This window comes from Coffea arabica, chromosome 10c (genome assembly GCF_036785885.1).
Source record: "Coffea arabica cultivar ET-39 chromosome 10c, Coffea Arabica ET-39 HiFi, whole genome shotgun sequence".
NCBI lineage: Eukaryota > Viridiplantae > Streptophyta > Magnoliopsida > Gentianales > Rubiaceae > Coffea > Coffea arabica.
Genome location: NC_092329.1, coordinates 5,123,669 through 5,136,683, shown reverse-complemented (window position 1 = coordinate 5,136,683; position 13,015 = coordinate 5,123,669). Strand labels below are relative to the sequence as shown.

Genomic DNA, 13,015 nt, shown 5'->3' with positions numbered 1-13,015 from the left:
GGAGCGTGCAATTTGATAAACCATTTAAACGAAGATGCCGTTTTAGATAAGAGAAGATAAGATGGCTCGATAGATAGTCTTTGTGATGCTTTCATGAGCACATGAATTGGGAATTTCACTTTGAGCAGGAGGTGAGGTGGGAGTAGGGGGTTGGTGGTTTGTTTCCAAGAAATTGAGAATGTCAGAAATTGCATGCTTCCATTAAACAAATGGAAACTGCCTTTTCGCAACTCCAGTCGTCATTCCAATAAAAGACATAGCGCTAGTGTTTAGAAAATTCAAAGATTGGAGGGCTAACAGAACAAGCATATGGGAATATAATGGGATGGTCTATTATTATTACTTGCTATAGTATACTAATTTGCTTTGAGTGTAGAGGTTTTTCTTGGCTGTGGGGTTCAGATTTTCCACAGAAAATTCAAAGATTGGAGGGCTAACAGAACAAGCATATGGGAATATAATGGGATGGTCTATTATTATTACTTACTATAGTATACTAATTTGCTTTGAGTGTAGAGGTTTTTCTTGGCTGTGGGGTTCAGATTTTCCACACGCAACGCAACCGATCAAATACTACTACTAAAAAGAAATGAGAGAGAGAGAGAGAGGCAGAGATGTAGGAGAGAGAGACTTGACCTCGGGAATACCAAAATGTCAGTAATAAATACACTATGATTTCAGTTTCTGGCTAAGGTGGCAATCCTGCTGGATAACCCAATCTCATCAGCTTCTCAACAAAAGAAAATGAAAGAGGTGCTCTCTGACTTGGGCACTTTCGGCCAATAATAATCAAGACATCCTCCAATCTGCTCCTCTTTTTTTTTTTTTTGTAAGTTAAAAGCTTGAATGAAAACCTTGGTAAGTGGTTGGAGTATTAGATATTGCATGAAAAGTATTATTTATTTATTTATTCCCAGTCGTCTCTTTTTTATCAACAACTTGTTGGATAGCTGATGATTCAATCCTCTACTACTACTAGTAGTTAGTAGTTAGTAGTATTTGATAGCAGTAGATTCTGAAACCTCAACAGCCTGTGCAACCACACTAGCAATCATTATTTATTCATTAGGGATGAAAAAGAAAAACTTAAAAGCTGGATGTTGGAATCTAAGAAAGAATTAAATGTCATCCAAGATTCTTGTCTCCTGATTGATTGAGGAATCCTTTCATCTTTAGTTCAAGTACGGTCAATCGTCTTGTATTCCTATTTCACTTACCAAAGATTACAGGCACCAATAAGTTAAATTTAAATGCTTGTTGTGAGATTTATTACTTTTGATGAGTAAAAAGAACGGACTTGTTTCATTTTGTTAACTCCTGCCTACTTTCTCTCTAAAGTATTTAAATATAATTTCATAAGCCATGTTCACTAAAAACTCATATAATGTTAATCCCAATTCTCAATAGAGTGAAAATTTTCCATTTGAATTAGTTGTTTTTTGGAGTGTTTTTGAAAATTTTTACTGTAGCAGTGTATATGAAAAATTTTTACTATAAAAATTTTTTGAAATATTTGATATATTATATGGATGAGGTGTTTTTTGAATTATTGTGTATTACTATAGCATTGTATTTAAAAAACTTGTTTTTTAAAAAATGGCCAATCCAAACGCAGCGAATTAACGTAATAAAAAGTGGAAACACAAAAAGCTCTTATATGGCTAATTTAAATCCATTTAATTTTAATGTTTACTTGTGTGCTTATTATTATTATTTTTTATTTGGGTAGGCTACTTATGGTTATTCACTGTATATAATAAAACAAGTTTGAATACATGTAATTTCAACATCTGGATTTTTTACATATGATTTTATAGCCTCAAAATATATTTCTGTTAATGAAAAAATGGTAAATCAAACCTAAAAGAAACCACCCCCCCCCCCCCCCCCCAAACACAAAAAAAAAAAAAAAAAAAAAAAGTAGCAGTAAAATTCTTGTCATGACTATAACAAGTTTGAGGGGAACTCTGCAAACAAGAGAAAAGTCGAGGTACTTTTGGTCCGAAAACCAGAATACTACAATTAAGGCGGGAGAACAACCAAACTTGATTACCACTCTAATCAAAATCTCCCTCCCTAATCTTCCCCGGCCTTTACCCTTCAACATTACACTACTACTTCTCCCCAGCACACACACACTTGACAGTCCTAACAACACACACACACACAGACTTAAAAAACACACTCACTCACACAAGTATCACAAAACAAGAAGTTCAGTTTTGTCGAATTAATTCAATTTCCTCCGTTTAAGGAAGAAAAATTTTTTTCAATTTATGTCGGATCCGTACGGAACTGATGATCGCTCTTCGTTTGAGCCCGACTCCGAACCCGGCGGACCGCCCGAACCGGAAGATATGAATGTGTTTCTTCATAATCTTTTCCAGAATTCACCGGCGACTGCCGGAAGTAGCTCTCTTTATCGGGGCTCCGCTTCCATGATTAATTCCTCCTCCGCTGCTAGCTTCGATTTCTCCGATCCCGGCGGCTTCTTCGCCGGAGAGGTGAAAGGGAGACTTGAGAAGACTTTTTCTTTAGCTGCTGCTGGAGATTGTGGTGCTGTCACTTCTTCGATGGATAGGGGAGAATTTTCCGGTGCAAACAAGGTTATGATTGAAACATTTGCTTTTTCTTGATTTCGACGTTAAATTTGCATGTCCTTATCAGTGTGATTTGAGCTTTTTTTTAGCAGAATCGTACAAATTTGACATTTTTTTCATGAAAGTTTGCTTTTTTTTTTTTTCTCTTTCATTTGTTTAGATTAAATTAGTGTTGAATTCCTGAATTATCAGTTTCGATATTTGAATTTCTGCTATTGAAATTGATAATTTCACCCTTTCAAAAAAAAAATTTTTTTTTTGCTCCTTTACCAGCTGATCAGTATCTGTGGATGCTGAAATCTTATGGAAATTAGTCTCTTAATCTGTGTTCCTTTTTTTTTTTTTCAATTCCACCCCCCCTGCTGGTGAGGGGGTACTTCAATGAACTTCCAATATTGTGGTAGCTGACGTCTGTTTATCTTTGTAGGGATTGGAGGCTTCAGATGCAGCAATTAACGAGGCTCAACCGCGTTGCACGAAAAGGAGTAGATCAGCAGAAGTCCATAATTTGTCTGAAAAGGTTCTGCTTTAAATTAAAGTTCAAAATTTTGTTGCAAAAATGTGCAATCTTTTCGCCATTTCGACTGATTTGATTTCATTCTCAGAGGAGGAGGAGCAGAATAAATGAGAAATTGAAAGCCCTGCAGAACTTAATTCCAAATTCGAATAAAGTATCTATTACCTCGCACTGTATTGATTCCTTTTTCTTAAGCTTTAGATAACATTGCCATAGCTCTTGACTTAGCTCAGCATGATGTTTCTGGCTCATTTGTTTGATAGACAGACAAGGCATCAATGCTGGACGAAGCGATTGAATACCTTAAACAGCTTCAACTACAAGTTCAGGTTTTTACTTGTCTTGGTGCTGCTCTTTAATTAAATATCACCACTATAAATTCATGGTTACATGATACCACTTTCTTGTTGTACTGGCAGATGATTGTCATCATGTTAAAGCATGATGTGAGTTCTGACATTTAAGCATGACGATATGCAAATGCCTTTTGCATACTTAATAAGGGGAATGGAAAATGTATTGATTGTATTTGACATGTATTAAATAATGGTATTACATCTTTAATACCAAAACTTGAGCTGTGAATGTCAGTATGCTTTGACAAAAATAAAATTTCCACTTAAACTTAACATGATTTATTCAGAACTTCCTGTATGTTCAGTCAATCTGGACTATGAAATTGAGATATCTCTGCACACCATATGCTATTGTTTTTAAACTCTACTCCTAGCAAGCAAAAATATCCAAGTTTAAGAACACATAAACCAATCTAACTTCGTAAGCCAGTAGACATATTATTGTTCATGGGAAGAACTTCTAGGCCATAGTCAATTGTTACTATCATATAGGTTCTTATTAAATGGTCTTGTTTGTCTAGTGGCATGTTACTAATGAAATTTTGCTTTTGATAGCTACTTGTTTTGTCAGTAGATCATTATAGGTGGAAGTAGTTTGAAACATTTAAAGTGGACTTATGGAGTTGAACATAGGGAAAAACAAAAACGTATGGCTAGAGGTACTTAAAAGATGGGGATGAGGTAATATTCTAGGGGATGAGGTAATATTCTAGGGGATGAGGTAATATTCTAGGCTATCATTCAAGTCTCTTAGTCCCTTGAAAATCTAACTGTGCTGCTCTGGAACATTTTTTCATTGTCTCTTATCTCATGAGAAATACAACCTAATATAGGTTTCTCTGAAGGATGAGTCAGTTTTTTAAGATTTTAGGACGAGCTTTGATGAACCATTAAGTTTTGGTGGAAGTTCCTTTTGCCGTTGTAAGTCAAGCTACAGGATACAGCTGCTATACTCTTGGCTGCTAAACGAGGTTCATTATGTACTAGATGGGTCTTGCCTGTACCTCTTACTCTTAGAGAGGTTTGCGCGTGTTTAAATTGTACAGGTATGAGCTTCAAGGGTTAGCGTCCCTTCCAATATGTATGTGCAGGACTCCTGTTAATTTGTTAGCTGGCATCTGTGAAAGGGCAGTCATTCATGTACAAGTCTGTGCGGTTGTCATTGCACTTGTACACAACAGTAAAAACATCAATGGAAATCTCTGCTCTAATGAATGATTCACTATGAGGACTATGTACTCTTACAAGTGCCTATAATTTACATAGAGAATCTTTTGCTTGGGAATGCACCAATGCAGCATGCAAGATTGGTAGACTTCAGCTTTTCGTTCATGGCTTATGAACTACTCGCAGATGGATTTTTGCTTTGTTTTACGGAAACTATGCAATCTTTTCTTCTGTATCGCAGAGAAGGGTGTCATTTGGTAGCAATACACGTTACTGCTGCTACTTATAGTTTTTACTTGTCTTGGCTTTCCAGATGTTGACAATAAGAAATGGACTCAGTTTCCATCCAAACTATGTATCGGGATCCCTACAACCAATGCAGCTTCCCATGGATTTTAATGAGGGTGATGTGATGCCAAATACAAGTGGAGGAAAACATACATTATCTAGCAACCAAGAGGTTGCAATGCAAGCAGCATTTGGGGTTTCCAATCCTAAAATCTCAAGCCAGCAACTTGCTATAGCTTCAATGACAAATAATAGCAGCTCAGCATTCTCATTTGGATTGCAATCATCAGCTCAGAATAACCCTGGTGTTCCCAATTATTTGGCATCTGCAAAGGTATGTTTATCTGAATATTTTGATACACTGTAGTGTGATGCAATATATAATTGATATCAGCTTCCCCCAAATGTTTAGGATCTCTGCCGGGAGGATACTTTGATGCAGTTTCCATTAGATATTAGCCGCTCTGGGAACAATTCGTCGTCAGGTGTGTCTTCGTAGCCACGAGAATAAATGGTGTGCAAATAATCAGCTTGGTGGCAATTACAGGAAATTTTAATTATTTGAAGAACATCTCAGAAATTAGAAATGAACATTCTGAGTATACTTTAACTGTTAAATATCTAATTCTGCTGAAAACGCACATTAACATAGTGACTGTTCTTTTCCCTGATACGAGTATTCAACCCCTCCAATATTACATTCACTTGTATTGTTAGGGAAAATCCTTGTAAGTGAATTCTTCGAGCCATTTTAATACTACTAGTTTTTATTTTCATCTTGCACTTGGGAAGTGCGCTGTTAATGACAAAATACTTGCTTTTGTTGTTCAGTGGAAGAACCTAACTCCCTTAATGATGTTGAGGAAAAAATTGAGATGGTTACATACTCCCTTAATGATATTATGATCAAGCGGAGTATTTGTTAAGCAATGATTATGATTTGAAAATAGCGCCGCTTGATCTTCTCTTCGGGTTACGTCAGAATATGATTAGTTGGGTAATCTAGATAAGGCAGCCAAAGAGGCTGGGTCTACACAGGAAAAAACAGAGTAGGCTTACTATAACAAAGATTCTAAAAATTACCGTTCATTTTTTCCGAATTGTGTACACTTTGGTAGAAAAAATGATGCAAAAGTATATCCCAAAATCTCAGCCATTAAGGCCGAGAAAGGCACCATATACCAAGAACAAGAATGACTCTTGGCTCTGTGGTTGAAAGAGATAAGCTGGACCGGACAATCTAAGTCGATCTGGTGGTTCTTAACTAATGCTGGATACATATCGTACGTAGTCTCATGCTCAATTGACATGTCGGATTGTTTCTTCCTCCTTAATTGTAAGTTGGATAAAAAGATCAGCCAAAAGATAAACCTATTCTTGTCACGTAGTATACTTACTATATACTGCTTTTGGTTCTGGTGCCAGCAAGGTAAAGCAGGTACTTGCACGGAAAAAGAAAAGGAAAAAAAGGGGGGGGGGGGGCTCGAAGCTCCCAAGTTTCTTGATATCTTCCCCAGTCAATGAATGAATGTGGCCTGGACGAGCGAGATTGGCAACAGCAGGAGGAGCAGCCTGTACTGTAATCTTTCATTTGCTTTCTTTTGAAAACCGCGTTATCCCTCCACATAAATGCAATTACGAGTCCTTTTAGATCCACTACTACTAGTAAGTGGTACATAAATAAAAGGATAATTTTAGAATTGCGTTAGGTCGGTGGCCAACAATCTGAATTCTCCCACTCAATGAATGCCAGGCGGAATTTTACATTTTAGGCTTAGCTTTCATCATGTGATCAAGGCAACAAACAATCTGGAGAATTCTCAAATGTGAACATCTATAAAGCGCCAACCTGATTTCATCACTCACTGACCATAAAAACTGTGTATATATTTTTAGGGTCAATGTCGATATCCTCACAAACCTTCTTCATCTTCTCTCCCCTTTTGCTGTTTCTGTTGCGCTCTGAGTTTCCTCTGTTCATATGGGTTGGGTCATAATTGCCATCCAACGCACTGACTGACCCACCCAATCCTCCAATTGAATAAGAGACAAAATCCGTTGAGTAAAAGAAAAAAAAATTAAAAATCTCATGCTACAGAGCATATCTTCAGCATCCCATTCTATCTTCTATCTCTAAATCTGAATTAAGACAGGGGCAGGAAAAAGTTTTCGACAAAGCCATCAGAAGGTCCACGACATTGACTGGAGAGGCATCTCCCTTGGCAATAATACTACCAAAAACCACAAGAGTTTTAAAAGCCAATTAAACTAATGCCCGGTCCCCACCAAAATCCTTTTGAGTTTGATCACCCTTTCCTTTTCCATACTATTGAATTCCACATCATTAATTAGCAGTAAATGAGAGGCACCGTATCAGAAAAGGGCAAAATATGAAAATGAAACGTCTAAAGACCTTTTCCCCAAAAAAAAGCCTTTTAAAGACATGAATCAAAGGTTTGCATCAAGCCTTTGTGATTTTTTTTTTTTTTTTTTTTTTGTAGTTTTTTACAATAGGCTATACATACTTCATGCGCATAGCAGTAGCTACTTCAATTGCACTTAAACAGACTGTAATCTCTTGTTTTAAAAAAAAAATAGAGGAACTAGATTTGAAAACAGGACAAACGAAAAAACATTCGAGTATAATTGATTCTTAACAACTAACCTATACGTTAATGTAAAAAGTACTCTTACCACTTTTTTTTTATTCGTAAAATGAAAAAAAAAAAACCTCCTCAAGCAACAAAAGAAAAAAGGGAAAAGATAACGAATTTAATGTTAGTACAGTACATACTACCACCAACCAGCCGGATTCTTCAGATAATTGTGGGAATCCATCACTACACATTACGCAGCAATCGAAAGTCCAAACGAAACGATCATCACAAACACCAAAATCTTATACTACTACCAAGTTATAGCAGCTCAACCTTGGACTACAGTGTCTGCACTACATTTAACACCGCATTAATGGATTTGGCACAAGTACAAAAAATTGAAAGCATTTTACACAAGATTAAACAAGACAAGTGGGCTTTCAAGTTTCCACCATTCCCAGCGGTCCCATCATTACAGCTGCCCCCCCTTTCCTGCTTTCTCTCTTCTTCTGTCTCTACTCTACTCCCCTCCACTCTCCCACAGTCCCCACTCCCCACCTCTTCATCATCATCCCTCTTCCATTCATAAAAAAACCCATACAATTATGCTCCTCAGTCATCTTTCACCATCTTAACTTTCAATAATTCTGATGTTCTGAGCTGGGTTTTGAGAGAAATAGAGGCAGAGATGTCTGATAACAAAATAAATACTACTAACAGGGCAGCATTTTTGAACGATGAGCTATCAAAACGGACCTCAATATTCGGGTTACGGTTATGGGTCGTGCTGGGAGTATGCGTAGGAGCTGCAATTGTGCTCTTTTTGTTCATTATCTCCATCTGGTTTACTTCCAGGAGACACAGCAAGAAGTCTAGGCTTGCATCCCAGAAGAATCCCACCATTCCAAACGTGTCCAAAGAAATTCAAGAAATCCGGATCGACCCGAATAGGCCCCGGCCCGAACAGGACACCAAGCTGCTCCTCCTTCCTGCTCCAGGTCCTGACCCGTTGCCCGAGCCCGATCATGTGGTGGAGGATGAGAACGCAAATGGGCATCGGAGAATTCATGTGGAAATTGGAAAAGGACACAGAATTGCATATCCGGAGAGGGTCGGACCAGGGAGTGGCGGGTCGGGTCAAGGGAGTGGGGAGGCCCGGTCGGGTGATCAAGTGGGTATAGCTGTGCCCGAGGTATCCCATTTGGGTTGGGGCCATTGGTATACTCTGAGGGAGCTTGAAGAGTCAACTAATGGATTTGCTGATGAGAATGTGATTGGGGAAGGAGGGTATGGGATTGTTTATAAAGGTGTTTTGGAAGATAATACTAAAGTGGCTGTCAAGAATTTGCTTAACAACAGGTAAGTTGGTTGAAGTTTCGATCTTTTTGTGTTATAGGATAAGATGAATACTGGCATTGCATGTTATAAATGATTGCATGTGAACCATGCAATGTAAGATATCTGCATGTCTTGCTTTATTTGATTACTGGAGCTTCATTTGTGCCTTGTTCTTGCGGGCAATTATGTGATGTGTGAAGTGAACCTAATTTTTTCCGTTGGGTTCTTGATATTTGTTTGATCAAATATGAATTTCACAGTCAGGAGCAAATTTGGAGGTCGGTAAGAGATATTAATTTGGTTTGGGAAATAGCTGGTTTTCCTTTTCTGCCTTGTGTGTGCTTAAATGGGCATATTATATTTGTTTTCAGAGGACAAGCGGAGAGGGAATTCAAGGTTGAAGTTGAGGCAATTGGGCGAGTTCGGCATAAGAATTTGGTTAGGTTGCTTGGTTATTGCGTTGAAGGAGCTCATAGGTGATTTTAACCCCAGTGTTTCTCCTCTTAAACTATTCCGTTACATTCTATTCTATATGTTAAAGGATGGGGGAAGGGTTTCCGGTAATTAAATTTCTTCCTCTGTACTTGGAGACCTTGAGATTGAACCTGCTTTTTTCAAAGTGATGTGCTTTGTCAATTTCCATGAAAGTTTATAAATTCTTCATATCTAACAATTTGAGGACCGTGATTTTGTTATTTCTAAATTTATGCTTTTTTTGTTTGGGTGTATGGTTTTGATGTAATTGAATTACAATTCAGAATGCTGGTATATGAATACGTGGACAATGGGAACTTGGAACAGTGGCTTCATGGAGATGTAGGACCTTACAGTCCTCTTACATGGGAAATTCGAATGAACATCATACTTGGAACAGCAAAAGGGTACGTCTGCTACTATTCTTTCTGCCATTTAAACTTGGTCTTCAAATTATGTTAAGTTACCCATCTAAGCAGATGAAGCTTACAGGCTGACCTATCTGCATGAAGGACTTGAACCCAAAGTTGTACACCGCGATATCAAGTCCAGCAACATTCTGCTTGATAAGCAATGGAACCCAAAGGTATCAGATTTTGGCTTAGCGAAGCTTTTGGGGTCTGAGAGGAGTTACATAACGACTCGTGTTATGGGAACATTTGGGTCAGTAGAATCTCCAACTTTGAGTTGTTTTATCAATGCCAATTCTTGACCAAGTGAACAAATTGACAAACTTCTTGTTCTGTTGTAGTTATGTTGCTCCAGAATATGCTAGTACTGGCATGTTGAACGAAAGAAGTGATGTTTATAGTTTTGGTATTCTTCTCATGGAGATCATTACAGGGCGGAACCCAGTGGATTACAGCCGTCCTCAAGGGGAGGTTAGTACCTAATTATTATCATCAAAGGTCAATGATATTGCAAGGCAGATGTAAAAGATCATTGGATCTTGTTTTTGGTTTACACTTCAATCTTGCAGGTGAACCTGGTTGATTGGCTGAAAACTATGGTTTCCAACCGTAATGCAGAGGGAGTTTTGGATCCTAAGTTACCCGAGCAGCCTTCCTCAAGAGCGTTGAAACGTGCTCTTTTGGTAGCTTTACGTTGCGTTGACCCAAATTCTCAGAAGAGGCCCAAGATGGGGCATGTGATACACATGTTAGAGGCTGATGATTTCCCCTTTCGAGATGTAAGTTTACATTTATCTACCTAAAATTTTATTTAAATGTCCAAGGTAAAAATGGATCATGATGCGGGGGGAAGCATAGCATGCAAAATTACCTGTGCAACCTGTTCTGATATTACTTCTGTATGCATTTGTCTCTTCCTTTGCAGTAGGATTGTGGTTTCAATTGCAACATATTTGACTACTACAATCTATATGACAGAGATTACACATTTAGCCTTTTATGTGCTTATATGTCATGCCATGCTATGAGCGGGTGGATTGTAAACTTTACACTTCATTATTACATGGACACGTGAATAATACGTATGTTGGAATATCTTACTAGCATTGGATATGTGGCCATCAGATATTGTTCTGGCGACCAAACCATTTTGAAATTTATCACAGTAGTTGGTGGTAGTTATACTAGTTAAATTTACACTGCACCATTTTATATTTTGGCCGGGTAACTAGTTCATGTAAATTTTCCTGTTTGAAATTGCGATGTTCCCTCTTTGTTCTACGATCCATGTCCTGTTACCAATCAGTTATCTGATTTTTTAACTTTTCTTTGAGCTATTTCAGGAACGTAGTAGGGCTGGAAAAGAACATGCACGTACAAATCGTGACAGCCTGAAAGAGAGGATGATGGAAAAACGCATGATTGAATCAGGGGACAGTAGCGGATATGAAAGTAGCGTCCAAACGAACAGGATGCTATTGAGGAAGCAAGAAACGGATGAAGAGCAGTAGCCGTTGCGAGGTTGATTTAGTTAATCAGGTTGTAGTTTCCATTAAACTTTCATCTCTAGATTGTCCTTTGTATATATATTTGTACACCATTCCTTCACCTGTGCAGTCTTGGTTACATACAATGATAAGCCTTGTAGGTTAAGCATGAGAGCCATATCATGCTACACATTTTGATGATTCAGTTGGGCGTTCAATTTTGTCTCTTCCCACTCATAAATGACTTTCTTTATATTGAAAGAGGGAATGGCTTGGTCATTTTGTTATGCCGTATGATTGTCTGTTTCTTGAAGAAGCAGCTGACGTGAAATTATAGCAAGAACTTGAGTTCCAAGTGTACATCTATCTGAATGTTGTTGTGCTGCGGCATTTTTTCTTTGTTGTCGGTGGCTTGATCATCAGTTTGAATTCAGTTTTACTAACATTTTGTTGTCATCGAACCTTTTGTCGGCTCACCCTAGTAATGAAAATAAAACTCTGTGGACTGGACGGTACTGAAATTCTTTACAGCATGAAGAATCAAATTCCTGCAAACAAACCCTGAATCATGTGCTGACAGGTGGTGTCAAGTCCCTTTCATTGTCATTAGCTGCAGAGACTGGATGATGGTTGGATTTGGTCCAAAAGAAAAGCCTAAATGTCACCGACAAGGGATTACCTATGTTTTAGACATAGGAGGATGGATACTAAAAAAAAGAGGCTTGTTCGGCCCATAAATGTCAGTTGTGAATGGAATTTGTTCAAATGCATCTTTGATTTACGATATCAGGGACACCAGTTCCTTAATTGTTCATTAGTCAAAAGGGCAATTGACTGCTCCCAAACTTATGTTGAGAATTTGCTTGGGAGGAATGAATGATGTCGGTCCTACCATTCACATGCATCACTGCTATATCTCCAATGATTTTTTGACTGCTTAAATAAATGAGTTTCCCAGAAGAAAGATTCCCAGAGGTTGTTGCCTGTTCAGTGTTCTCTTTTTAGGGACAAACTCTGCTGATTTTTTTTCCTGAGAAATTGGTTACCACAGAGTTTTTGCTATGTATGTCATGAACAATCCCCATAAAGTTTTCATCTCCATCAACAATAGTGCCACATTAAAGTTTTGGAGGAAAATTAATTTCAAAAACAAAAAAAAATTGCTTGCATGTAAAATCTGTTAGAAAAGATCTCACAATCTAAAGTAAATTTGGACCTTTCATAGCAATCCTTTTAAATATCTTCTTGGAGTGAAATTAAATTTCAACAATTGTTCTCTCTTTAGAAAAAAAAAAAAAAAGAAAGAAAAACTATAATGTTAATATATACATTTCATGGGAAGAGTGGTAGTACAAGTGTCCAACCGTACAACAACTTTTTTGTCGTCCAGAAAATTTGGTCCCTCAACATGAAGAGGGTTAACACGTAATCGGAACGCACATGGGCAGTCGGCAGTCCGTCAGGCCCTTGAAACGTCGCTTTACAGATTGGACCTGCTCTTAATGGGCTTGCTTCTTCTTATCGGGCCAACTGGTCAGTCCGTACTATTCTTGACCTTGGAAATCTTCTCATACTTGCTTTAATGCTCCTTCCAGATCCCAACGACCTTTAGGGTTTTTTGTCAGTCCAATTCATACCTACGTGAGTCTCCTTACTGTTTTCTTAAAACTAAAAAAATCTCTTTGATTAGTCGATTTGTAATTTTTTTTCAAAAAAAAACCTCATAAACTCTATCCTACAAAGAAAACTGTTGGATTTTGTTGGTGATGTTATCAATTTTG

At 37.8% G+C, this 13,015-nt stretch overlaps 2 protein-coding genes across 2 annotated transcripts; both read left to right on the top strand.

Annotated features, from left to right (window-relative positions):
- The first annotated feature begins 1,989 nt into the window (after positions 1-1,989).
- Positions 1,990-5,704, top strand: LOC140004441 (uncharacterized). Its single transcript, XM_072069170.1, has 6 exons — positions 1,990-2,606; positions 3,028-3,120; positions 3,206-3,271; positions 3,381-3,446; positions 4,954-5,262; positions 5,341-5,704. The coding sequence occupies exons 1-6, from the start codon at positions 2,277-2,279 to the stop codon at positions 5,425-5,427; spliced, it is 951 nt and encodes a 316-aa protein (XP_071925271.1). The 5' UTR covers positions 1,990-2,276; the 3' UTR covers positions 5,428-5,704.
- Positions 5,705-7,910: 2,206 nt separating this feature from the next.
- Positions 7,911-11,521, top strand: LOC113714996 (probable serine/threonine-protein kinase At1g01540). The gene is made up of 7 exons (XM_072069169.1): positions 7,911-8,884; positions 9,235-9,339; positions 9,622-9,744; positions 9,830-10,000; positions 10,089-10,218; positions 10,317-10,526; positions 11,091-11,521. The coding sequence occupies exons 1-7, from the start codon at positions 8,214-8,216 to the stop codon at positions 11,256-11,258; spliced, it is 1,578 nt and encodes a 525-aa protein (XP_071925270.1). The 5' UTR covers positions 7,911-8,213; the 3' UTR covers positions 11,259-11,521.
- The last annotated feature ends 1,494 nt before the right edge of the window (positions 11,522-13,015 follow it).

What these genes read in the sequence shown, in the direction of transcription:
- LOC113714996 (XM_072069169.1), top strand. Translation starts at nt 8,214, where the DNA reads ATGTCTGATAACAAAATAAATACTACTAACAGGGCAGCATTTTTGAAC. An exon ending in ATACTTGGAACAGCAAAAGG is followed by an intron (nt 9,745 to 9,829) that starts GTACGTCTGCTA and finishes TGAAGCTTACAG; the next exon opens with GCTGACCTATCTGCATGAAG. An exon ending in ACAGCCGTCCTCAAGGGGAG is followed by an intron (nt 10,219 to 10,316) that starts GTTAGTACCTAA and finishes TCAATCTTGCAG; the next exon opens with GTGAACCTGGTTGATTGGCT.
- LOC140004441 (XM_072069170.1), top strand. Translation starts at nt 2,277, where the DNA reads ATGTCGGATCCGTACGGAACTGATGATCGCTCTTCGTTTGAGCCCGAC. An exon ending in AATTTTCCGGTGCAAACAAG is followed by an intron (nt 2,607 to 3,027) that starts GTTATGATTGAA and finishes TTATCTTTGTAG; the next exon opens with GGATTGGAGGCTTCAGATGC. An exon ending in AGCTTCAACTACAAGTTCAG is followed by an intron (nt 3,447 to 4,953) that starts GTTTTTACTTGT and finishes TTGGCTTTCCAG; the next exon opens with ATGTTGACAATAAGAAATGG.